This window comes from Mobula hypostoma, chromosome 22 (assembly GCF_963921235.1).
Source record: "Mobula hypostoma chromosome 22, sMobHyp1.1, whole genome shotgun sequence".
Classification (NCBI taxonomy): Eukaryota; Metazoa; Chordata; class Chondrichthyes; order Myliobatiformes; family Myliobatidae; genus Mobula; species Mobula hypostoma.
The window spans coordinates 29,340,964-29,363,106 of NC_086118.1; the positions used below are offsets into that span (position 1 = coordinate 29,340,964).

At 39.0% G+C, this 22,143-nt stretch overlaps 1 protein-coding gene across 12 annotated transcripts in view; it reads left to right on the forward strand.

Annotated features, from left to right (window-relative positions):
* Window positions 1-21,889, forward strand: part of tnrc6c1 (trinucleotide repeat containing adaptor 6C1) — a 130,009-nt gene extending 108,120 nt beyond the window's left edge. For 6 of the 12 annotated variants that reach the window (XM_063074348.1, XM_063074354.1, XM_063074350.1 and 3 more), the window contains 6 exons: window positions 1,160-1,273; window positions 5,007-5,093; window positions 9,545-9,745; window positions 10,345-10,415; window positions 12,166-12,305; window positions 21,412-21,889. In XM_063074348.1, coding sequence (XP_062930418.1) covers window positions 1,160-1,273; window positions 5,007-5,093; window positions 9,545-9,745; window positions 10,345-10,415; window positions 12,166-12,305; window positions 21,412-21,772 — 974 coding nt within the window. In that variant the 3' untranslated portion in view covers window positions 21,773-21,889. The remainder of the gene's footprint in view (window positions 1-1,159; window positions 1,274-5,006; window positions 5,094-9,544; window positions 9,746-10,344; window positions 10,416-12,165; window positions 12,306-21,411) is intronic. The other 6 variants (XM_063074352.1, XM_063074353.1, XM_063074359.1 and 3 more) reach the window with 2 other exon arrangements.
* Window positions 21,890-22,143: the final 254 nt, after the last annotated feature.

Here is a 22,143-nt window from a genome sequence, read left to right on the forward strand (position 1 = left end):
TCCTAGGCTCACTACTCAGCTTTGGAGTACATAGACAGCAGTAAAACCTATGTCGGTCAGCTGTATCAATTACAACTTGACATTCAACACCATTGTTCCCTCAGTACTAAACAACCAATTTCAAAACCTGGGCCCTTGTACCACCCATTACAACTGGATCCTTGACCTCTAGGAAATCTTCAAGAGGCAATATCTTAAAGAAGGTGACATCCATCATTAAGGACCCTCACCATCCAGGACATACCCTCTTCTCATTACTGCCATTGGAGGGGAATAGCTTCTTCCCTCCGCCATCAGATTTCTGTCACAAAACATTTCATGGTATACCTGTATGTTAGTGTTAATAAACTTGGTTCTAATTATAATGCTGCATGTTTCTTCAAAGGGTATTACACTTCATACACTGGTATACTACCTAGTGGCTGCCAGACAAGAGCACTAATTTGTTACACAGCTCTTGACTCTGGACATTCATGGGTAAATACCCTACTGTACTTTAAAAGGCCCTCTGCTCAGTCTGTGCACGTTGCTGTGGCAGTTAAGTGGAATAAAACACTGCCTTCACAGGTACTTGCCAGCAGTAAATCACTCCAGACTTTGCAATGTTGTGACATGATTTGCCCAGGGTGTATAGTGCAGCTGCTCTGCTGAGGTGTGGGTTAGTGTATACCATGGCTACCATAGAGGCTACATGCTTATTACTGGGGACTACCTGAAGTTGTTCCAAGTGTTGATAGACCATTCACTATCTGTGTCATGGCAACTTGTCAGTAACTGCATTGTTAAGCAGAATATGACAAAGTTCTTAAATGCAACTGTGTTTCCACTTAAGGATTAATTTCTAAAATGTTTCACATAATTTTATAACAGCAAAACAGGCTCAATGATAAATAGAATGGATTAGGTATTTTTGATTTCATGTTTGTGAAAATGCAGAATAACAACAAAGAGATGCAGTTAGACCTGAAATGCTTTAAGCTTTGCATTCATGAAAATTGAATTTAATCAATAATAAGTGATCACTGATAATCATCCCCACCCCATTCCTTTGTTTTTTCTTAAACGTTTCACTGCAAAAGACATCAAATGGGACAATCATCTTAAGATTTAATTTAAATCATTTTCCATTTCTTTAGTTGCTTTTTTGCTGTTTATGCAGGGTCATCCCCAACATCTCAGAACGCCACGCTGCCTTCATCTAGTGCCTGGTCCTTCAGTGCCTCTGGCTACACTAGCTCTTTCAGCAGCTCTACATCTGCACCTAATCCTGCAGGTAGGGGTCCTTTTGCTTCAGTTGCTGACCAGACCCAAAATTCTCCATAGAAAGTGAGGAGGATTGTAACAGTCAAAAATAAAGGGTTAATGTGCACTGATTGGACCTATAAAGCGGGTGGTATTATTCAATGAAACAGATGAGTAATGTTCCTTTCTCTGTACTTACATTTTAATTGGTTATTTAAAAATTCCTCTTTCTGTACTTGACTGGAGCTATGTAATTTTCTCTTTCTTCCTCACTACATCATGAAAATAGTATTTGGGGGGAGGCCAGTGAAGAACATAAAACATTGAAGGTCTTCTATATTATTCCTTTGAATTTAATTTAACATTTACTTGCTTTACCCAAACATATTTTTCCTCATGTTAAATGTATGCTTGCTTTTTTTTTCATTTCTCTTCAAACTGCAGTAGTTAATACCAAGTGGAATTCAAAATGAAACTGAAAATAAGTTCACTTTATTTCAGTTAAGGATTCCAGTTTGTATTCTTAAATTTTAGGTTCAATGTACTGATTTACAAAATTGGGAAATGTATTTAGACCCCGATCACAGCCATGAAGTTTGCAAACACTTTTCATTCAATTTACTGATTACATAAAATTGTCACTTTTATTTACTAGAACATGATAGACAAATTGGTAGGCTTGGATAAGTTGAGCTAAAAGGCCCTTTACATACTACATGAAGGGTAAAGTAGTTACGTCCCAAGCTTCGAATAAATAGTTGAGTGTGGTAGTATTGAAACATCCATAGCTTAAGGTGATAACATTACCATATAATATTCAAGCATTTGTTTTCTATTTCGCTCTCAACGTTACCAAAATGTTGGGGGAGAAAAAATTCTCTAATTGTAAGTTCAAAAATGGTTTTCTGTTTATGATATTTTGAGAACATAAAAGGTATCCTTTCCAAGTGATGGCTTGTTACTGTTTCTAGTCATTTTTTCTTCTATATTAAATTTATTAATAAATTTGAATAACATGTTCAGATTTGATCTATCCGTTTTTCCTTCTACCTCAGCATATAGAATTTAATTGTAAAAAGTACAAGAAAGCAAATGTGTGAATATTGTATAATGATATTGCTTCATGATGCAAATGTTTCAATATGTTTTGTTCTAAAACATTATTTGTCATTCTTCATGTAATTGTCAGAAGTGATAATTAATGAAATGAATGAAAAAGCAGTTTTCAAATGTAGCAAGAATTGGGCTCTACAAATACTTTAATTTTGTGAATTGGCATAGGATCAAAAGGTTTAAGAATACAAACTGGAATTCTAACTGAAGTGTAATGGCAATGGAAAGACTAATAAGGGTGATGCCTAGGCAGTGAATGATGGAACCTTTAAGTGCATTGCTGAACCTCTGTAGAGGAGTCCAATGATTCCTGAAGTTGACAGCACAAATTGATAACGTGGTGAAGAAAGCATCTGGGTTTAGCCAAAGCATAGAGCAGGAAGATCATAGTATAATTTTATAAAACATTGGTTAGGCCATAGCTGGAGTACAATACTATAGGAAGGACGTGATAACTGGAAAGGGTGCAGCGGAAATTCACCAGAAGGGAGTCTGGGATAGGCTATTTCAGCTATGAGGAGAGACTAGTTTGGCTGTGTTTACTTTCCTTGGAAAGGAGAAGGCTGACAAGAAACTTATTAGAGTTGTACAAAACTGGGGGCCATGGATATGGTAGATGGCTAGAAACTTGGTATAGTAGATAGCAAGAAATTGGAGACCATAGATTTGGGATAAGGAGGAAATGATTTACAGGTGATCTGAGAAGGAATATTTGTTGAGTGTGGTATCTGGAAAGTACTACCAAAGTGGGTGTTGGAAAAGGGTACTTCCATTATGATTTGAGCAAATAAACGAGCACTTGAAGTGACAAGATACAGAAGGCTGAGTGGTGTTAGTAAAAGGGATTAGTATAGCGAGGGCTTGTTTCTATGGTTGACTGAAATGTAAACTGTCTATTGACTAACTATTATGTGTGCAAGATTTTTAATATCTTTGAACATCATTCTATACTCTCATTTTCATAATTTTAAAAACAAAATAATGAGAAATTGATTGGCAAGAAAGACTGCTTGTACAGCTTGCCTGAAAGCCGCCGTTCTGTTTCATTAGTTTTAAGCAATCTCATTGTTGTTCCTATTGGGCACAATCTGACTACCATTTGGCTAACTGGGCAATGTTTGTAAAATTGTAAACCAATGAAGGCAGTGCATAATCATGTAAGTCTAAAATATCTGAGCGGAAATGGGTAGAATAAATGGACAAGGCCCAAAGAAAATAAGGTAAAAGCAAACGTTATTACTGGAGTGGGGGTGCAGTTCAGTGAAGAACAATGAAAGCAGCTATATCCTGACCAGTAACATTCTTCACAGTAGAAAGCAGATTCTGGAATTCCAATTGGCAAAAATTCGGATACTTCCTCCTGGTTTAAAGTTTTAAAATGTTGAGTTATGTAAAATATATAAAATCCATAACTGGAACATAATATGAGGATCTGGTCATACTACTCTTTAAAGGACTTTTGGTCTGTTGGAATCTGCAGTAAAAAAAATCAGTTTCTTAGCAGAAGATTATGTATAGGAAACAAAGATTTTAAAAATATTGGAACGCTTCTCTGCAATAGAGTATATGGAGAGATACAACTCCTAAAATCGTGAGGTGGATTTGGAGATTAAGTAGGGTAAAAGGATATTCAGGTTAAGCTAAGAGGGGGTTAGGTAGGTTAATGGGGCAGTTGGAAGGTGATTTTTTTTTTTTTGCTTCATCAATATTAGTGATAATAATAGCAAAGCTGTGGGACAAACCCAGCAAATCTGACTTCATAACTAGAGAAGTCCTTTATTTAATCTTGAATTGCTGCCTTTGGCTATAACACTCCGTGAAGCTAAAAATATTCATGGTATCTCTATAAATGGGACCACACATAAGATTTCTCTTTACGCAGATGATCTTTTGGTTTATATTTGAAACCCTGAAGAATCTATTCCTAATCTTTTGGAAACATTAAATGATTTTGGAAAATTTTCTGGATATAAACAACTTAAATAAAAGTGAATTGTTTCCATTAAATGCTCCTGTTTTTATATATAACGATATTCCATTTAGAATTGTGAATTCTTTTAAATATAGGTATTATCATCACTAAAAAATATAAAGATCTTTATAAAGCTAATGTAGTTCCATTAATGGACTCTATGGAACAATTATTTTCTAGATGGAACCCACTTACACTTTCTTTAATAGGTCATATTCATGCCATGAAAACGATGATTTTACCTAGATTTTTATATTTTTTCAAAATATACCTATCTTTTGACTAAAAAGTTTTGATCAAATTGATTCTATTATTTCATCCTTTATTTGGAATAATAAAAAACCAAGAATTAGTAAGTATCATTTACAAAAATCTGGAAAAAGATGGTGGGCTTGCACTACCTAATTTAAGATTGTATTATTGGGCTGTTAATATTCGACAGTTATGTTTTTGGCTATATTGGCTCGTTAAGAGCCAAAAACCAGCTTGGATTGATTAGGAATTAAAAGCTATCAAACACTTTCATTTAGCCTACAGATTTGGTTTCAGTTTCGGAACTCTTTTAATTTGAAACAATTTAAATTGTCTAGCTCTTTACATGGAAAATGTCTACTTAAACCATCAATAACCGATCCCATTTTTCTCTTATGGAGGAATAATGGGATCTGTTCTTTTGCAGATTTATTTTGTGGTGGTCGATTGATGACTTTTGAAGAGTTAATTAGCAAATATTCTCTCTCAGACACATTTCCTACAATATTTTCAGGTTAGACATTTTTTACAAAAATACTTATCAAAGTTTCCATATAAGCAAGAATCTGATTTGTTGGATACTATTTTAAATATGAATCCATTAGTGAGAGGTTCCATTGGTAGAATTTATAATTTATTTTTACTACAAAAAGATAACCTCTCACTAAAGATTAAACAAGATTGGGAGAGAGAACTTAATATGACCTTTGTTAATGAAGATTAGTTGTGAGTTTTGAAAATGATTAATTCTTCTTTGATATGTGCCCATCACTGTTTAATTTAATTTAAAATTGTTCACCGTTATTATTTAACAAAGGAAAGATTATCTAAAATATTTCCTAACATAGACAATTATTGTGATAGGTGTAAAACTGAAGTAGCCATTTTGGCACATATGTTCTGGTCATGTTCTTCATTAAAATCTTTTTGGAAATCTTTATTTTCTACAATTTCTAAAGCTCTGAAAATTAATTTACAACCTAATACATTGACTGTCTTATTTGGAATAATTTCGCATAATATTCAGGGTATTTCATCTTCAGACCAACATGTAATTGCATTTGTCACATTGTTGGCAAGAAGGGCTATTTTATTGAAATGGGAAGATACCTCTGTCCCTACATTAATTCAATGGTTTTCTCAAGTAATGTCATGTCTTAGCTCGGAAAAAATTAGAAATAGAACTTTTGATCCTCGATTCGATTTTTGAGAGAAGATGGGGCTCTTTTGCCAAATATTATCATTTAATTTGAATTAATTTATATGGTTTCCTTCCAATCTTATTTTATATAAATGTGAATTGGCAGCTGATGATTTTTCTTCTTTATTTATATAGATGATTGTAAGTCGTATTGCTCCGGGAGTTGGTTCCTAATGGGTTTTTTCCTCTCTTTTCTTCTTTTTTCCTTCTCTTTCTCTTGTAGTTACTGGGTTTTTTTTCTCTTTTAGTAGTTGGTGTTCTCTTTTTCTTTTATAACATTTTTTTTCATTATCATATTTTTTGCTAAGTTTTTTTCTTCAGCTTTTATATATATATATATATTTACTGTAATCTTGTACCATTTTAAAGCTGTAGAAGAGTATGTATCAATAAAAAGATTTTAAAAATTGAAAAAAAGAACTGAACCAATATCAAATGGATAACTTGATGCAGAAATAACCATTTCTAGTACAGAGGTAAAAAAGCATGTTATTAAAGTTGGAAAATATTGATATGGAGTCTTGAAGGCTGCAGTATTTCAGAAAGATGATGAGATGTTATTCTTCAAGTTGTATTGAGCCTCTTTGTTAACAGTTTAGAAGGCGTAATATCGAATGGCCACAGAGGAGGATGGGGGATTTAAGTAACAGGCAGCCAGGAGCTCATTTTTTATGGGCTGAATTCAGCTGCACTACCAGGTGATCATCCAATCTGTTTGTTTTCTCTAATATAGAGGGGATAGTGTTGTGAAGACTGAATGCAGTAGACTAGATGGGAAGAAGAGCAGGTGAACTACTACTTCACCCTGATGTTGGATAGGAAAGAATGGAAACAGCAGGTGTGCATCTCATCCACTGGGGTGGAAAATTGCCTTAAAATGCGGACTTGTTAGCAAGGACAGATAATTGTCCAGGGAGTCACAAAGGCAAGGATCCCTTCAACGTTGTGGGAGGTGGGGAATATGTCTGGTGGAGATAATTGAAATTGCATTGGTTCAGGAGGGTGGCAAGGACCAGGAAACTTTGTTCTATCCAGGAAGATGAGGTAAGAGCACAGGTGTGGTCCAGGGCTCTGTTCGCTATGGTAGAAGAAAAGCCACAATTCAGGAAGAAGTAATACATTATGGGGCATCTCATCTGTGGCTAATGCATTGACATTTTTGACAATACTGAACTGTTGATGGTCAAAGATCAGCTCTGCAGCAGTAGAAGTTTATATATTGAAGTAGGCGCATGTCAGAGCAACGGCGAAGTTAATTGCTACATGAAGTGGTTAATATTGATGCATTTAAGAAAATTTTATGCAGATGTGAGGAAGAAAATGTGATACTGGAACTTTGCGGAAGGCGGTAAAGAGGCTTTTCTGGGTAAATGCCCTGCTTCTGTACTATCAGATTAAGGCAATCAATGCTGGAATTATAAATTATTTTTGATGCAAGATTTGATTAAAGAAATTTGCATAGGCATATGAGGGAAAAAGATGAAGTGAAATTATGTCACTGGATGTGAGAACAAGTTATCATCCTCCCATACTTTAAAAGTGACTTTTTAAAATGTTTAGTTTTGCAAATATAAATTGTAGATTGATGTCAGGTGTGTCATTTTTCATATTCACTTCAAAATTTCAATGCAGGAAAAGCCAGCAAATATATATATATTTTAGCAAGAGTTTATCTGCCTGGAATTTGTGCAAATTTAGACCCAAACATAGAATGTGTGTGAGAGCTGGTATTTTTCAAGGTTTCAGCCCAAAATATTGAAAATTCCTTTGCCACCACAGATGCTGCTCAACTCAGTTAATTCCTTCATAAGATTGTTTGTTCTTCCAAATTCCAGTACCTGCAATCCCTTGTGCTAGTTTATTTTCTGAAGTTTATCACAGTAATGTGCCTAATGTACTAAAATAACTAAATGTACAAATGTGGCAATCTGCTTTGAGAATGAATGCAGTTTTGTTATCACTGTATTGCTTTCCACTTCTGTCCTAATGCACCCTTCCCTCTCCTCCATTGTCTTCTAGTGGACATTGACCTTATGCATTGTCACATATTTGCCTCCTTTCTTTCACTTTTATCATCTAACAAACTCTGATCTTCCCATTTTTACGCTTTTGCACAGGTTGTTCTTTGTGACTTACATTTTTTTAAATACAGGTCACCATTTTTTTGATTATGTCATCATTTTTCAGTCATTCTGTCATATCTTATATTACATAAGTTGGACAGACGCCATGCAATAGCATTAAAATATTTTAATTTGCTCAGCTTCAATATTTTTATGTTGTAAATCTTGTTTTTCTGAAGTTGGAACTATTCCGCATTGTGGGTCGTGAATAAATTCTGGGGAAACCATCCACTGGATTGCAAAACGTATAGAAGATCAAATTGCTGATTTGTGAAGGAAAGCACCGTGGTGCATGAAAAATCATTGCTAGAATTTGTGGAGAATATGCATTTAATTTTATGAAATTGTACTCCCATTGGAAAAAATTTGTTCATAAGCATGAGTAGTGATTTACTTGAATGATTCTTTATTGGCTAACCAGCAGAATGAATGTGTGAATCCCTGTTGTGCACTCATGAATGAGGCTCCTTGCTGGGGGGGAAATATAGGGTTACAAGTAGTTATTTTCTGAGTACTCAAACCTTTTTGGTTCGCTCCTCATTTCCATCGTTTTGTACAATTTTCCGAATGCCTCATGAAATCGGAGAATACAGTGTATTTAAGTGGCATTAAAGTCTGACCGGATAAAAATGTTTACTGGCTCATCTCCAAAGTTTAATGGAAGAAATGGTACAGCAAAATAATGCATCTTTGTGTACCAACTGGAAAGTTTAAGTTGCCCATTTACGACTTTTTTAGAATTTTGAGCAATTGATTGTGGAGTGACTAGAGTTATTGTTTAATGGTAGAACATTAACAATTCAGAAATATGATTATGTATTTTTACTAGAGGCAAATTAACATCAACAGCATTCTTAATTCTCTGGATATTTCACGTGTGCTAGTCTATATTTTATTAAAAATGTATTATTATTTTAATGGATAGTTGAATCAATCTGAAAACTTCATCCTAACTCAGTTTAACTTGCCTCAAAAAATTGATGCAAAGATATAAATATTTAAGCATTCACATATTACTTTGTTTCTTCAAATGACAAAATGTCAATTGAGAAGGAGAGTTCTCAATTTTTACTGGTCATGTGAGGGACTGATTGTGGTTTAAAAAAAAAACAGGGTAATAGATGCCTTCCTAACATGTTGAAATATAGTAACAAATGCAGAAGCCCTGTGGTCATGTAGCAGTTAGCATGCAGCTCTTACAGCTTGGGGCATTTTGGAATTCAATTCCGGTACAGTTCTGTGAGGAGTTTCTGTACACCCTCCCCATGGGATTTCCCCCCATCTACTCTGGATTCCTCTCACAGTCCAAAGATGTACTGGTTAGGTTAATTGTTTATGATAAATTGTCCAGTGATTAGGTTAGGGTTAATCGGAGTTGTGGGGTTGCTCAGGCGGTGTAGCTTGCTGTAAGGGCCTACTTTGCGCTGTTGCTAAATAAATAAATATTCAGATATCTCTGAGATTGTGTTCTATGGTAATATGAGTCTTCATTCTGAAGTGGAAATAATGTGTTTGAAGTTTATGTACCAGACATGTTTTGCACTTTGAGTGTGTTCAGTGTTGAAGTGTAGTATGCTTGAAATCAAAATGTTCATTTAGTTTGGTTCTTTTTGACTACAAAATGTTTTTCCTATATTTCAGCTAAACTGACAGATAAATCTACTTGGTCACCTGGACCCATTGCTCAAACTCAAGCACCACTGTCACACGAATTGTGGAAAGTGCCGCTAGGATCCAAAAACACTAGGCCTCCACCAGGCCTGACAAATACCAAGCCATCACCATCATGGGGTGTCAGTTCACTAGGACTTGTCTCAAGTTGGCCAAGCTCTTATTCCTCCAGTAAGTTATTGTCTTCTGATATCTTTGTTATCTTTCAGATGAATTCCGATGTCATTTCAATTTGTTTATGATTTGAAGCAACTGAAAAATTGAAAGAATAATCAGGTGTTTTTGTTGACAGAAAATAGAAATCCTGAGCCAGAAAACTGTCTAAATACTTTTGCATATATTTATCAAATTTAGTGTACTAACATAGTACAGTATTTTTTCAAATGAATTCAAATAACAATGCATCTATCCTTCAAGTGTGTATCTTTTCTACCTCCTACCTTTAATCAAAGAAGTTGAACGTAGTTCCCTAACTTAAGGAATAAATGGGTTTTGCAAATTATAATATATATTTTATATCCATCATCCCATATGAAATTGAATAAATAAAGCTTTCTATTAATTTTTTGTTATTATTACATTTGTTCTTCAGTTACATGTGCTATTCATTTCCTTTGTTAGCCACTTAAAGAACTGAGAAAATCATCACATTTTTATTAAAATGAAGTGACAATTTGGTTGGTGGTACTTTTTAGAGTAGTCAAAATCTATTGTAGAATTAGATGTAAATAAATGTTCTGGGTAATAACATTTTGTTTTGCCAATTTTAGGTTCTGCTTGGAGCACAGATAGCTCTGGGAGAAACAATAGCTGGTTGGTTCTGCGAAACTTAACACCACAGGTAAGAAGCATTAGCTTCTTGTATGAAAGTAACCTCGCCCTTGCATAGAAGTCTAAACATCACTGCAACTGAAAAGTCTGAATTCATTATATCTCTGAATGGAAATTATACTGTTTCACACACCTGCAATTACAGAATTTATACTTAATATTAGCTTAAGTTTTAAGGTTAGAATCACAGACTCTAGAATTTAATTGGCATCCATTGACCCTTCAAGGCATTTTTTTGTGAATGTATAACAAAAATAAGCATTCTGGTATTCTCACTTTCAAAATATGGCAAAACCCTAATTCATACTGTGTGGTATTGGTGGTGGTGTGGGGGGGGAGGTGTAGATTCCACTTAAAACCAGCAGCTTTTGTAATCTGAAGTGCTGCAAAATTAGCAAATATATGTATTTACCATAGAATCCATATTAATAAATGTGTATCTAATATGCTGTTTTATAAAGTTAGAATGTGCTTGTGATTTTAGTTTTGATACCTCTTAAGAACACACTAATAACACTCAGGTTAAAGTTGTTTCTTCATTTCTTATTGCAAAGATGAGAGTACAAAGTTTTAGTCTCCTTAAAATAGAGTACAAAACTCCAAGGAAATAGCAGGAGTGTTTATATTTTCCAAAGTGATATTCACTCTTACAGATGGATGCAAATGTTATTTTGAAGAGCAGAAATATTTGCAATAACATAGCCTATGTTTAGCCTTCAATTTAAATTTCCATATTTAAAAAGGAAATATTTTCAGATATTTATTAGCTTTGTATAACAGTTTTACAGAGATTTATGTAGTCCCTTCAAAAATTGAGACATTTTCTGTAATCACTCACCATTTATGGTTTTGTGTTTTCTACACATGCGTGAAAACAATTTAATGTATTGGCAGTGTTTAAAATGATTTGTTACCAGACGTAAATCCTCACAAATCTGCATCTTTTGTACCAATTTTTCTCCCTTTCTCCAATCACCCATTAACTCGCTTGTTCCAACTGCTATCCCCAATCCCCTTTCTTGCTCTACATTGGCTTAGAAACAGACAATCCTAAGGATTTTCTGTTTTCAAGCTAATGCAGGAGCAAGAAAGCAACTTAAGTGTGTGTGTGTGTGTGTGTGTGTGTACGTACACACACATCCTTTAGTCTCAGGAGACAATGGATTTGCGCCTTGGAAGGTTTCCAGGGCGCAGGCCTGGGCAAGGTCATATGGAAGACCAGCAGTTGCCCATGCTGCAAGTCTCCCCTCTCCACACCACCAATGTTGTCCAAGGGAAGGGCATTGGGACCCATACAGCTTGGCACCGGTGTCATCGCAGAGTAATGTGTGGTTAAGTGCCTTGCTCAAGGACACGCACGCTGCCTCAGCCAAGGCTCGAACTAGCGACCTTCAAATCACTAGATGAATGCCTTAACCACTTGGCCACGCTCCAACACGAAAACTTAAGTTTACACAATAGAATTGCAATGCATTGAATAATTTTGCAATATTTTTCCATTTTTAATGAAATTTGTTTTCCATAAACTGGAAACCAAGATTGCACAACTTCAATCTCTCAATTTTGTGTAGGATTTGGAAGTTCAGAGATTTACTTCAGAAAATTAAAATAATGTGGGATAATGATTCATGGCTTTGATTTTGTGTGGGGTCTAAAATGTATAAGTTGGTAATTTATCTTGAATGTGATTTCTACCAAATTACAGCATAAAGTTATGCTTTAAGATTTATAAGTAAGGTTGGCTCATTCTTTTGCTGCAGATTGATGGCTCGACTTTGCGGACTTTATGTATGCAGCATGGTCCATTGATAACATTCCATCTGAACTTGACCCAAGGAAATGCTGTGGTTCGCTACAGTTCAAAGGAAGAAGCAGCTAAGGCCCAGAAATCTCTCCACATGTAAGATACTAGTATTAGTCTAGACTTGAGGTTTTTCTATAATTTAGTATTATGTTCATTTGGATTTATGTGCATGATTCGGAGAATTGATACAAAGTTTTGTGGTTTCCTAGTCTTTGAAGGAACATTAAATGTTCTCAATTTATCCCTGCCACTGTTTCTCAGGATAGCATGTCATCCAATTGATCCAATTTATTTTCTTGTGTTTTGTCCTGGCCGATCTGTCTACCAAAATGACAGATGTACTAGTACTCACTACACATCCCCACAGGACTTGCAGGTCTACATTTATTGGTACAGATAACATAGAAAACCTACAGCACGATACTGGCCCTTTGGCCCACGATGCTGTGCCGAACATGTACTTACTTTAGAAATTGCCTCAGGTTACCCATAGCCCTTTAGCCCCATGTACCTATCCAGGAGTCTTTTAAAAGACCCTATCATATCCGCCTCCACGACTATCGCCAGCAGCCTATTCCATGCACTCACCACCCTCTGCGTGTTTTTTTTTAAATCAACAACAGCAATAACTTGCCCCTGACATCTCCTCTGGACCTACTTCCAAGCACCTTAAAAATTGTGCCCTCTCGTGTTAGCCATTTCAGCCCTGGGAAAAAGCCTCTGACTATCCACACGATCAATGTCTCTCATCATCTTATACACCTCTATCAGGTCACCTCTCATCTTCCGTCACTCCAAGGGGAAAAGGCGGAGTTCACTCAACCTATTCTCATAGGGCATGCTCCCCAATCCAGGCAACATCCTTGTAACTCTCTTCTGCACCCTCTCTATAGTTTCCACATCCTTCCGGTAGTAAGGTGACCAGAACTGAACACAGTACAGTCGGCCCTCCTTATCCGTGAGGGATTGGTTCCGGGACCCCTCGCGGATACCAAAAAACGCGGATGCTCAAGTCCCTTATTCAACTTTTCTAAATGCGGTGGACCTTAGGACTCAGTGGAACCCCGGACCTTATTTAACCTGGCTCAGTGCGGTGGACATTAGGACGCAGCAGCGGTGCTCTGAATCCGCAGTGTTTCTGTTCACGAAAGTAATCATGATCACGATTGAAAATAAAGTGGAAATAATAAAGCGATCGGAAAGAGGTGAAATGCCATCGGTCATTGGAAAAGCATTAGGCTACAGTTGGTCAACGATCAGAGCAATTTTAAAGGATAAAGTGAGAAAGGCCCTGCCCCGATGAAAACTACAATTATTACTAAGCAACGCAGTGGTTTAATTATTGAGTTTTGGGGGTTTGGGATTTTGATCCTCCTGATGGAGAGCGCGTTCGGGAACGATCTGTCACTGGATCAAACTCGGGAACTTCTGTTCCCAAGCCCGGCGCTGAAACATACGTTTCTTAGGTGTTTTATATGTATAGAAAGGTAAAATATATGCAATATACTAAGGCAAACGTTTGACTAACTGACACTAAATAATACTGGATGTACCTGTTCCGACTTACTTAGTAAGAGAACTTCCGTTTTTTTTCCGATCCCGATCCACAATAACCTACACACATCCTCCTATATACTTTAAATCATCCCTAGATTACTTATAATACCTAATACAATGTAAATTATTTGAATTACACAAAATACTTTTGTCAAACTTTCAATTTAATTCAAACAAGAAAACGCTGTAACTAGCATATCAAACAAGCCATAGCTGTCTTTAAGAATATTACAATACTTCACACCTTTAATTTTAAGTTTCATTATTGCACTATTGCACCGAGCAGAAGGGACCAGAAGTGGAGCCCCGGAGCCCCGGAAGCAGTCTCTCTTTGCAGGCAGCTTTCCGTAGCGGGAGTGTTGCTGTGTTACCATTACCTTAATTGGTATTACTTATTTTTATAATGCTCACATACCAACACCTTTAATTCTATGTTTCATTATTTAATTTTATTTCAACACGAAAAGTAAATGAATAAAAATTAACCGTTGCACTCAGTGTGATGACTGGGGCTGAATACTTCCTGCTAGTTCCCTGAAATTTGGCTCATAACTACAGACAGCCAGTCTAAGACCGTCTGTAAGGTGTCTGTCAGCAAGACAGCTCCTGTACTTAGATTTAATAATTTTCAACTGTAAAAATGCAATTTCACATGATAAGTTGACCCGAAGTAAGCACTAACTTTTAGTGCACATGTGGTGAGATGAGGAAACTTCTCCCTGCTGAGAAGCCTCCAAAAGTCAGCGTCCCTTGATCTTGCTTTAAGCTCGATGTCATTTTGCAAATCAATTATTTCCAATTCAGTATCACTTGGCACACCAAATACTTGCTGGATTTTGGCTGCTATCTGTTGTATATCGATCGGCAGAAATGGGTTTGAAATAAATGCAGCAATATCTTTCATGACGTTTAACTCCCCAAAACGCCAATCGAACTCTATTGCCAGTTTGTCTAGGTAAGCACAGTACTGCTCAGGGCAAAAAGCATTTTTTCCTTGATGGCCTGTAACATTTTTTCCAAGTTGGGAAAGTGTGCCAGCCTCCCATTCTTTAGATTTGAAATCCAAACACCGAGCTTGGCCTTAAACGTATTTACTGCGCTCATCATGTGGGTTAGGTGTCGGTCTTTTCCCATGAGCTTGTTAGGTGCATTTAATGTAGCCGTTATGTCTGTCTGAAACCCTAAATCCAGTAGCCATGCATCATCTGACAGTTCCTTGTGCTCCTAGTTTCCTGTCGACAGAAAAATCTTTATCTCAGGCAGCAAGTCAACAAATCATTGCAGCACTTTGCCGCCACTCAACCACCGAACATCAGAATGAAGAGGTACGTCTCCGTAAGCGGCATCGAGCTCATCCAATAACGCCGTGAATAAGCGGTGCTGAAGCGCTTTTGCTCAAATCAGATTTATCAGTTTGACCACCAGTGTCATTACATGAGAAAAGTCCACGACCTTCCCAGCCAAGGCTTGCTGATGAATCACACAGTGACAATCCAGGAAGCTGGGAAAATCAGGGTCATTATGGTCACAAGTGCTATAAAACCAACACGCACACCGCGCATTGCTGGGGCCCCATCAGTAGTAATTGCCACCCGTTTATGAATGGGGATGTCATTTTCACGGACATTTTTTAAACTCACCTCACCTCTCGTTCTCTCCTTTAATTGCAAAAGAGTGAGGAAGTCCTCCTTTGTTGTAAAATCCTGGAAAGCCATTCTGTCAACTACAACAAGCTGAACTGCTTGCATTACATCCAGGGATTCATCGAACTGTAGTGAAAAATATTCACAGAGTAACAAGTCCTTTAACACTTGTCGATTCACGTCCTCTGACAGTGACTCTACCCTCCTTGTCACTGTTGCAGGGCCAAGCAGTATATTGTGTATTGCAGTTGTGATGTTGTTTTTGTTTTTAAAGTTATTAAAAACAGTCTCTGCGGTAATGGCCATTGCTTCCTTGAATAAATCTCCATCTGTAGAAGGCTTTTTGTGTTTAGCCAAAAGGTGACTTACTGAAATGATGCTTCAATAGCAGCCTTATTTTGAGCAGCATGTTTTGTGAAAAACGATTGCTGGGCCTTCAGCCCCGATTTCAGCTCCTCAACTTCCCTGGCACAAATTGCGCTCTTTGAGGGGTAGGTGTCTTTAAATTTCTGGTAGTTGGTGTTGTGGTGCCACTCCAGATTCCCTTTTTTAGTCAGTGCTTGTGTTTGGTGGCACAGCATACATACACACTTGTCTTTCACCAAGGTAAACAGAAATTCCTCTTCCCATTCTGGATGGATTTTGTATGTTTTCACCTTCTTTCGTGCACCTCTGCCATGCTATCAGGATAGCACAAGCGAGCGCCGTATAATGATGTTCGTGAGAGTCTGTACTCTTATCTAATCTAATTGGTCACTTTGATACGGCACAAGCTACACTGAAACCGCGGTGCATGGCGGGGGAACTATACACACATGCGCACTGGGCAGGAAGAACGGAACTAAAACCCCACAACCCAGAAACAATCTTTCTTTACAAACAGCTTTCAATAGCGGAAGTATGGCTATATTACCATTATCCAAATTAGTATTACTTATTTTTATAATGCTCACATTACAAAAGTATTTGTGTATTTATTTTTGATTTTTTTCGGGATCTACTGGGAAAGTCTCAAAGGTCGACCTGTCGATCGCAATTGACGGGTTGGCGATCACTAGTTTAGGGAATAATGACAAGAAAAAAAAGTCTGTACATGCTCGAACAACAAGTGCTGGAAGAGCACTTCCCGGTTTTCTCGATTCGCAGTTGGTTGAACTTGCGCATGTGGAACTCGCAGATAAGGAGGGCCGATTGTACTCTAGGTGGGGTCTGACAAGGGTCCTATATAGCTGCAACATTACTTCTCGGCTCTTGAACTCAATCCCATGGTTGATGAAGGCCAATGCACTGTATGCTGCCTTAACCACACAGTCAACTTGCGCATCTGCTTTGAATGTCCGATGGACTTAGATCCCAAGATCCCTCTGATCCTCCACACTGCCAAGAATCTTACCATTAATACTATATCCTGCCATCATATTTGACCTACCAAAATGAACCACCTCACACTTATCTGGGTTGAACTCCATCTGCCACTTCTCAGCCCAGTTTTGCATCCTATCGATGTCCTGTTGTAACCTCTGACGGCCCTCCACACTATCTACAACACCTCCAGCCTTTGTGTCATCAGCAAATTTACTAACCCATCCCTCCACTTCCTCATCCAGGTCATTTATAAAAATCATGAAGAGAAGGGGTCCCAGAACAGATCCCTGAGACACACCACTGGTCACCGACCTCCATGCAGAATATGACCTGTCTACAACTACTCTTTGCCTTCTGTGGGCAAGCCATTCTGGATCCACAATGCAAGGTCCCCTTGGATCCCAAGCCTCCTTACTTTCTCAATAAGCTTTGCATGGGGTACCTTACCAAATGCCTTGCTAAAATCCATATACGCTCTATCTCCAGCAATGTGTTTGGTCACATCGTCAAAAAATTTAATCAGGCTCGTAAGGCACGACCTGCCTTTGACAAAGCCATGCTGGCTATTCCTAATCATATTATGCTTCTCCAAATGTTCATAAATCCTGCCTCTCTGGATCTTCTCCATCAACTTACCAACCACTGAAGTGAGACTCACTGGTCTATAATTTCCTGGGCTATCTCTACTCCTTTTCTTGAATAAGGGAACAACATCCACAACCCTCCAATCCTCCGGAACCTCTCCCATCCACAGTGATGATGTAAAGATTGCCAGAGTCTCAGCAGTCTCCTCCCTCGCCTCCTGTAGTAGCCTGTACATCTCATCTGGTCCCTTATCCAGTGACTTATCCAGCTTGATGCTTTCCAAAAGTTCCAGCACATCCTCTTTCTTAATGTCTACATGCTCAAGCGTTTCAGTTCTCTGTAAGTCATCCCTACAATCGCCAAGGTCCTTTTCTGTAGCAAAGTATTCATTAAGTATCGCTGCTATCTCCTCCGGTTCCATACACACTTTTCCACTGTCACACTTGATTGGTCCTATTCTCTTACATCTTATCCTCTTGCTCTTTGCATACTTGTAGAATGCCTTGTGGTTTTCCTTAATCCTGCTCGCCAAGGCCTTCTCATGGCCCTTTCTAGCTCCCCTAATTTTATTCTTAAGCTCCTTCCTGCTAGCCTTATAATTTTCTAGATCTCTATTATTATCTAGTTTTTTAACCATTCCTAAGCTTTTCTTCTTGGCTAGATTTTCAACAGCCTTTTTACACCATGGTTCCTGTACCTTACCATCCCTTTCCCTGTCTCATTGGAACGTACCTATGCAGAATGTCACGCAAATATCCACTGAACATTTGCCACATTTCTGCCATACATTTCCCTGAGAACACCTGTTCCCAAGTTCCTGTCTGATAGCTTCATATTTCCCCTTACTCCAATTAAACACTTTCCTAACTTGTCTGTTCCTATCCCTCTCCAATGCTATGGTAAAGGAGATAGAATTATGATCACTGTCTCCAAAATGCTCTCCCGCTGAGAGACCTGACACCTGACCTGGTTCATTTCCCAATACCAGATCAAGTACAGCCTCTCCTTTTGTCGGCTTATTTACATATTGTGTCAGGAAACCTTCCTGAACACACCTAACAAACTCCACCCCATCTAAACCACTTGCTCTAGGGAGGTGCCAGTTGATATTTGGGAAATTAAAATCTCCCACCACGACAACCCTGTTATTACACCTTTCCAGAATCTGTCTCCCTATGTGCTCCATAACGTCCCTATTACTATTGGGTGGTTTATTTAAAAAAAAACACCCAGTAGAGTTATTGACCCCTTCCTGTTCCTAACTTCCACCCACAGAGACTCAGTTGACAATCCCTCCATGACTTCCTCCTTTTCTGCAACCGTGACACTATCTCTGATCAGCAGTGCCACGCCCCCACCTCTTTTTGCCTCCTTCTCTGGCCTTCCTGAAACATCTAAAGCCTGGCACTCTTAAGTAACCATTCCTGCCCCTGAGCCATCCAAGTCTCTAACGGCCACAACATCATAGCTCCAAGTACTGATCCACACCCTAAGCTCATACGCTTTGTCATGATGCTTCTTGCATTAAAATAGACACATCTCAAACCATCAGTCTGAGCGCATCCCTTCTCTATCACCTGCCTATCCTCCCCCTCACACTGCCTACAAGTTTTCTATACTTGTGAGCCAACCACCCCTTCCTCGGTCTCTTCAGTTTGGTTCCCACCCCCCAGCAATTCTAGTTTAAACTCTCCCAAATAGCTTTAGCAAACCTCCCTGCCAGGATATTGGTCCCACTCGGATTCAAGTGCAACCCGTCCTTTTTGTACAGTTCACGCCTGCCCCAAAAGAGGTCTCAATGATCCAGAAATCTGAATCCCTGCCCCCTGCTTCAATCCCTCAGCCATGCATTTATCCTTCCCCCTCATTCTATTCCTATACTCTAGAGTCGCGTGGCACAGGCAGTAATCCTGAGATTACTACCTTTGAGGTCCTGCTTCTCAGCTTCTTTCCTAACTCCCTGTAGTCTGTTTTCCGGACCTCCTCCCTATTCCTACCTATGTTGTTGGTGCCAATGTGTACCACTACCTCTAGCTGTTCACCTTCCCACTTCAGGATATCGTGGACGCGATCAGAAACATCCCCGACGCTGGCACCTGGGGGGCAAACTACCATCCGTGTTTCTTTCCTACGTCCACAGAATCGCCTATCTGACCCCCCCTAACTATAGAGTCCCCTATCACTGCTGCCAACTTCTTCCTTTCCCTACCATTCTGAGCTTCTGTGCCAGAGGCGTGGCCACTGTTGCTTCCCCCAGGTAGGCCATCTCCCCCAGCAGTACTCAAACAGGAGTACTTATTGTAAGGGGGACAGCCAGTGGGGTACTCTCTAGTATCTGTCTCTTGCCCTTCCCTCTCCTGACTGTTACTCACTTATCTGTCTCCCAAGGCCCCAGTGTGACTACTTGCCTATAGCACCTCTCTATCACCTCCTCACTTTCCCTGACCAGGTGAAGGTCATTGAGCTACATCTCCAGTTCCCTAACGCGGTCCCTAAGGAGCTGCAGCTCGACACACCTGGCACAGATGTGGCTGTCCAGGAGGCTGGGAGTCTCCCGGCCATCCCACATCTGACACCCAGTACAGAACACCAGCCTCACAGACATACTTTCTATTCCTCACAAATAACTTACCTGGCCTCGACCCGTTGAGCCAAAGCCCTCAGTTTCCCTCTACTCCATCACCCACTCTGTAAAGCTGTCTTCTTTTTAAATCCTTCCCGCCAGTCTAACTCGCTGATGTCCACGCACTTGTGCAGTCGTGCCTCGATCAAACTGCTAGGAAAAAAAACTGTCTTTTAAATCCTTCCCACCTGTCTAACTCACTGACCTCCATGCGCTTACGCAGTCGTGGTATGTGGTAAACTCTTCACAAACGTGCAGTCCTCTTTTCAGAAACATAGAAAACCTACAGCACAATACAGGCCCTTTGGCCCACAAAGCTGTGCCGAACATGTCCCTACCTTAGAACTACCTAGGCTTTACCCATAGCCCTCTATTCTTCTAAGCTCCATGTAGCCATCCAGGAGTCTCTTAAAAGACCCTATCGTTTCCGCCTCCACCACCACTGCCGGCAACCCATTCCACGCATTCACCACTCTGAGTTTATTTTTTTAAAAAATACTACAACAACAACAACTACTTACCCCTAACATCTACCCTGTACCTACTTCCAAGCACCTTAAAACGATGCCCTCTCGTGTGAGCCATTTCAGCCCTGGGGAAAAGCCTCTGACTATTCACATGATCAATGCCTCTCATCATCTTGTACACCTCTGTCGGGTCACCTCTCATCCTCCATCGCTCCAGGAAAAAAGGCTGAGTTCACTCAACCTATTCTCATAAGGCATGCTCCCCATTTCAGGCAATATCCTTGTAAATCTCCTCTGCACCCTTTCTATGGTTTTCTGAAAGAGACTTGTACCTTTCTAGCCTCCTTTATTAATACCTTCTTGAACACTAAAGAAATGCTAAGAAAAGCACTTCTATCGAATTTGTCGGTACAAAGCACACCATCACTCCAGCGCCTCTGTTTGAACTCTGTTTTGGCAGGTCCAAAGATGTTGGTAACCAGGCAACATGTCAGATTCTTCTCCTCTTGATTCTTTGATCATAATGCAATTGTCAGATCTGGGACTGACAAAAAAAACTTTGAATTTATTGATGCCTTTTATCTTTAAAGTAAATCATGGACATAAATTTTATCCAGTTTGTGCAAGTAGATACTTAACTCACTAAGAAAACTGTGTATTTTAAAAGCCTATCAAGCTACTTAAATGACACGGCAGATATTTAATCACATGGTTGCTAGAAGTGAAAGAAGAATGAGAATGGAATACTACCTGGCCACTAAATTCTGTCCAAACTGTAGACCAAGCTTTATAAATGGTCCAGCAGTCCTTATTTTTTTCAATTCCATAAATAGTTATCATCTGAACTGACAGTGTATAGTTTGCATGTGAAGTTAGCTTTCATTTGCAGCATTTTAAGTTTGTAAGCATTTGACATGATCTGGTTTTGAGCTCTCTTAACATTTGACTTTTCCTTTGTCCAGGTGCGTTCTGGGAAACACTACTATCCTCGCTGAATTTGCCAGTGATGAAGAAGTCAACCGTTTCTTTGCACAAGGTCAATCACTCTCTCAGACCTCCAGCTGGCAGTCAAACGCCGGAACAAATCAGAGCCGACTTGGGTCAAGCACCAACACTCATGGATTGGTTCGCAATGATCTAGGTCACTGGAATACTACAAGCTTGAGTGGAAAAGGAACCAATGACCTCCTGTGGAGTAGTGTCCCTCAGTACTCCAGCAGTCTATGGGGTCCTCCTAACAATGATGACACCAGAGTTATTGGCAGCCCTACACCTATAAACACCTTACTCCCTGGTGACCTTCTGAGTGGAGAATCAATGTAGGGAAAACTGATCTTGTGAAGCTAACAATCAGCACTAAACAACCCAGTTCCGGACATTGTTTTGGCCCTGGATCCACAACCTGTGGTTGGATGAGGGAGTGTGGGCAGGGAAGTAAGTGTGGGATTTGGGTGGGTGGGGTTTTGGGGCATGGAAAGTCTACTTTTGCGAGCCTGGGTTTAGTATGCACATTACCCTTGCTTTCATTATTTTGTTTGATCCCAAAAACATATCAACACAAATACTTGAATCAAGCAGGCCAATATGAAATGTGAAAACCGTCTAATTTACACTTCTGAGGAGTTGTCATCACAAATAGGCTCAAACAAAAAGTTTATTGTGTGTATGTGTGATGGTGCAAATGTATGCATCTC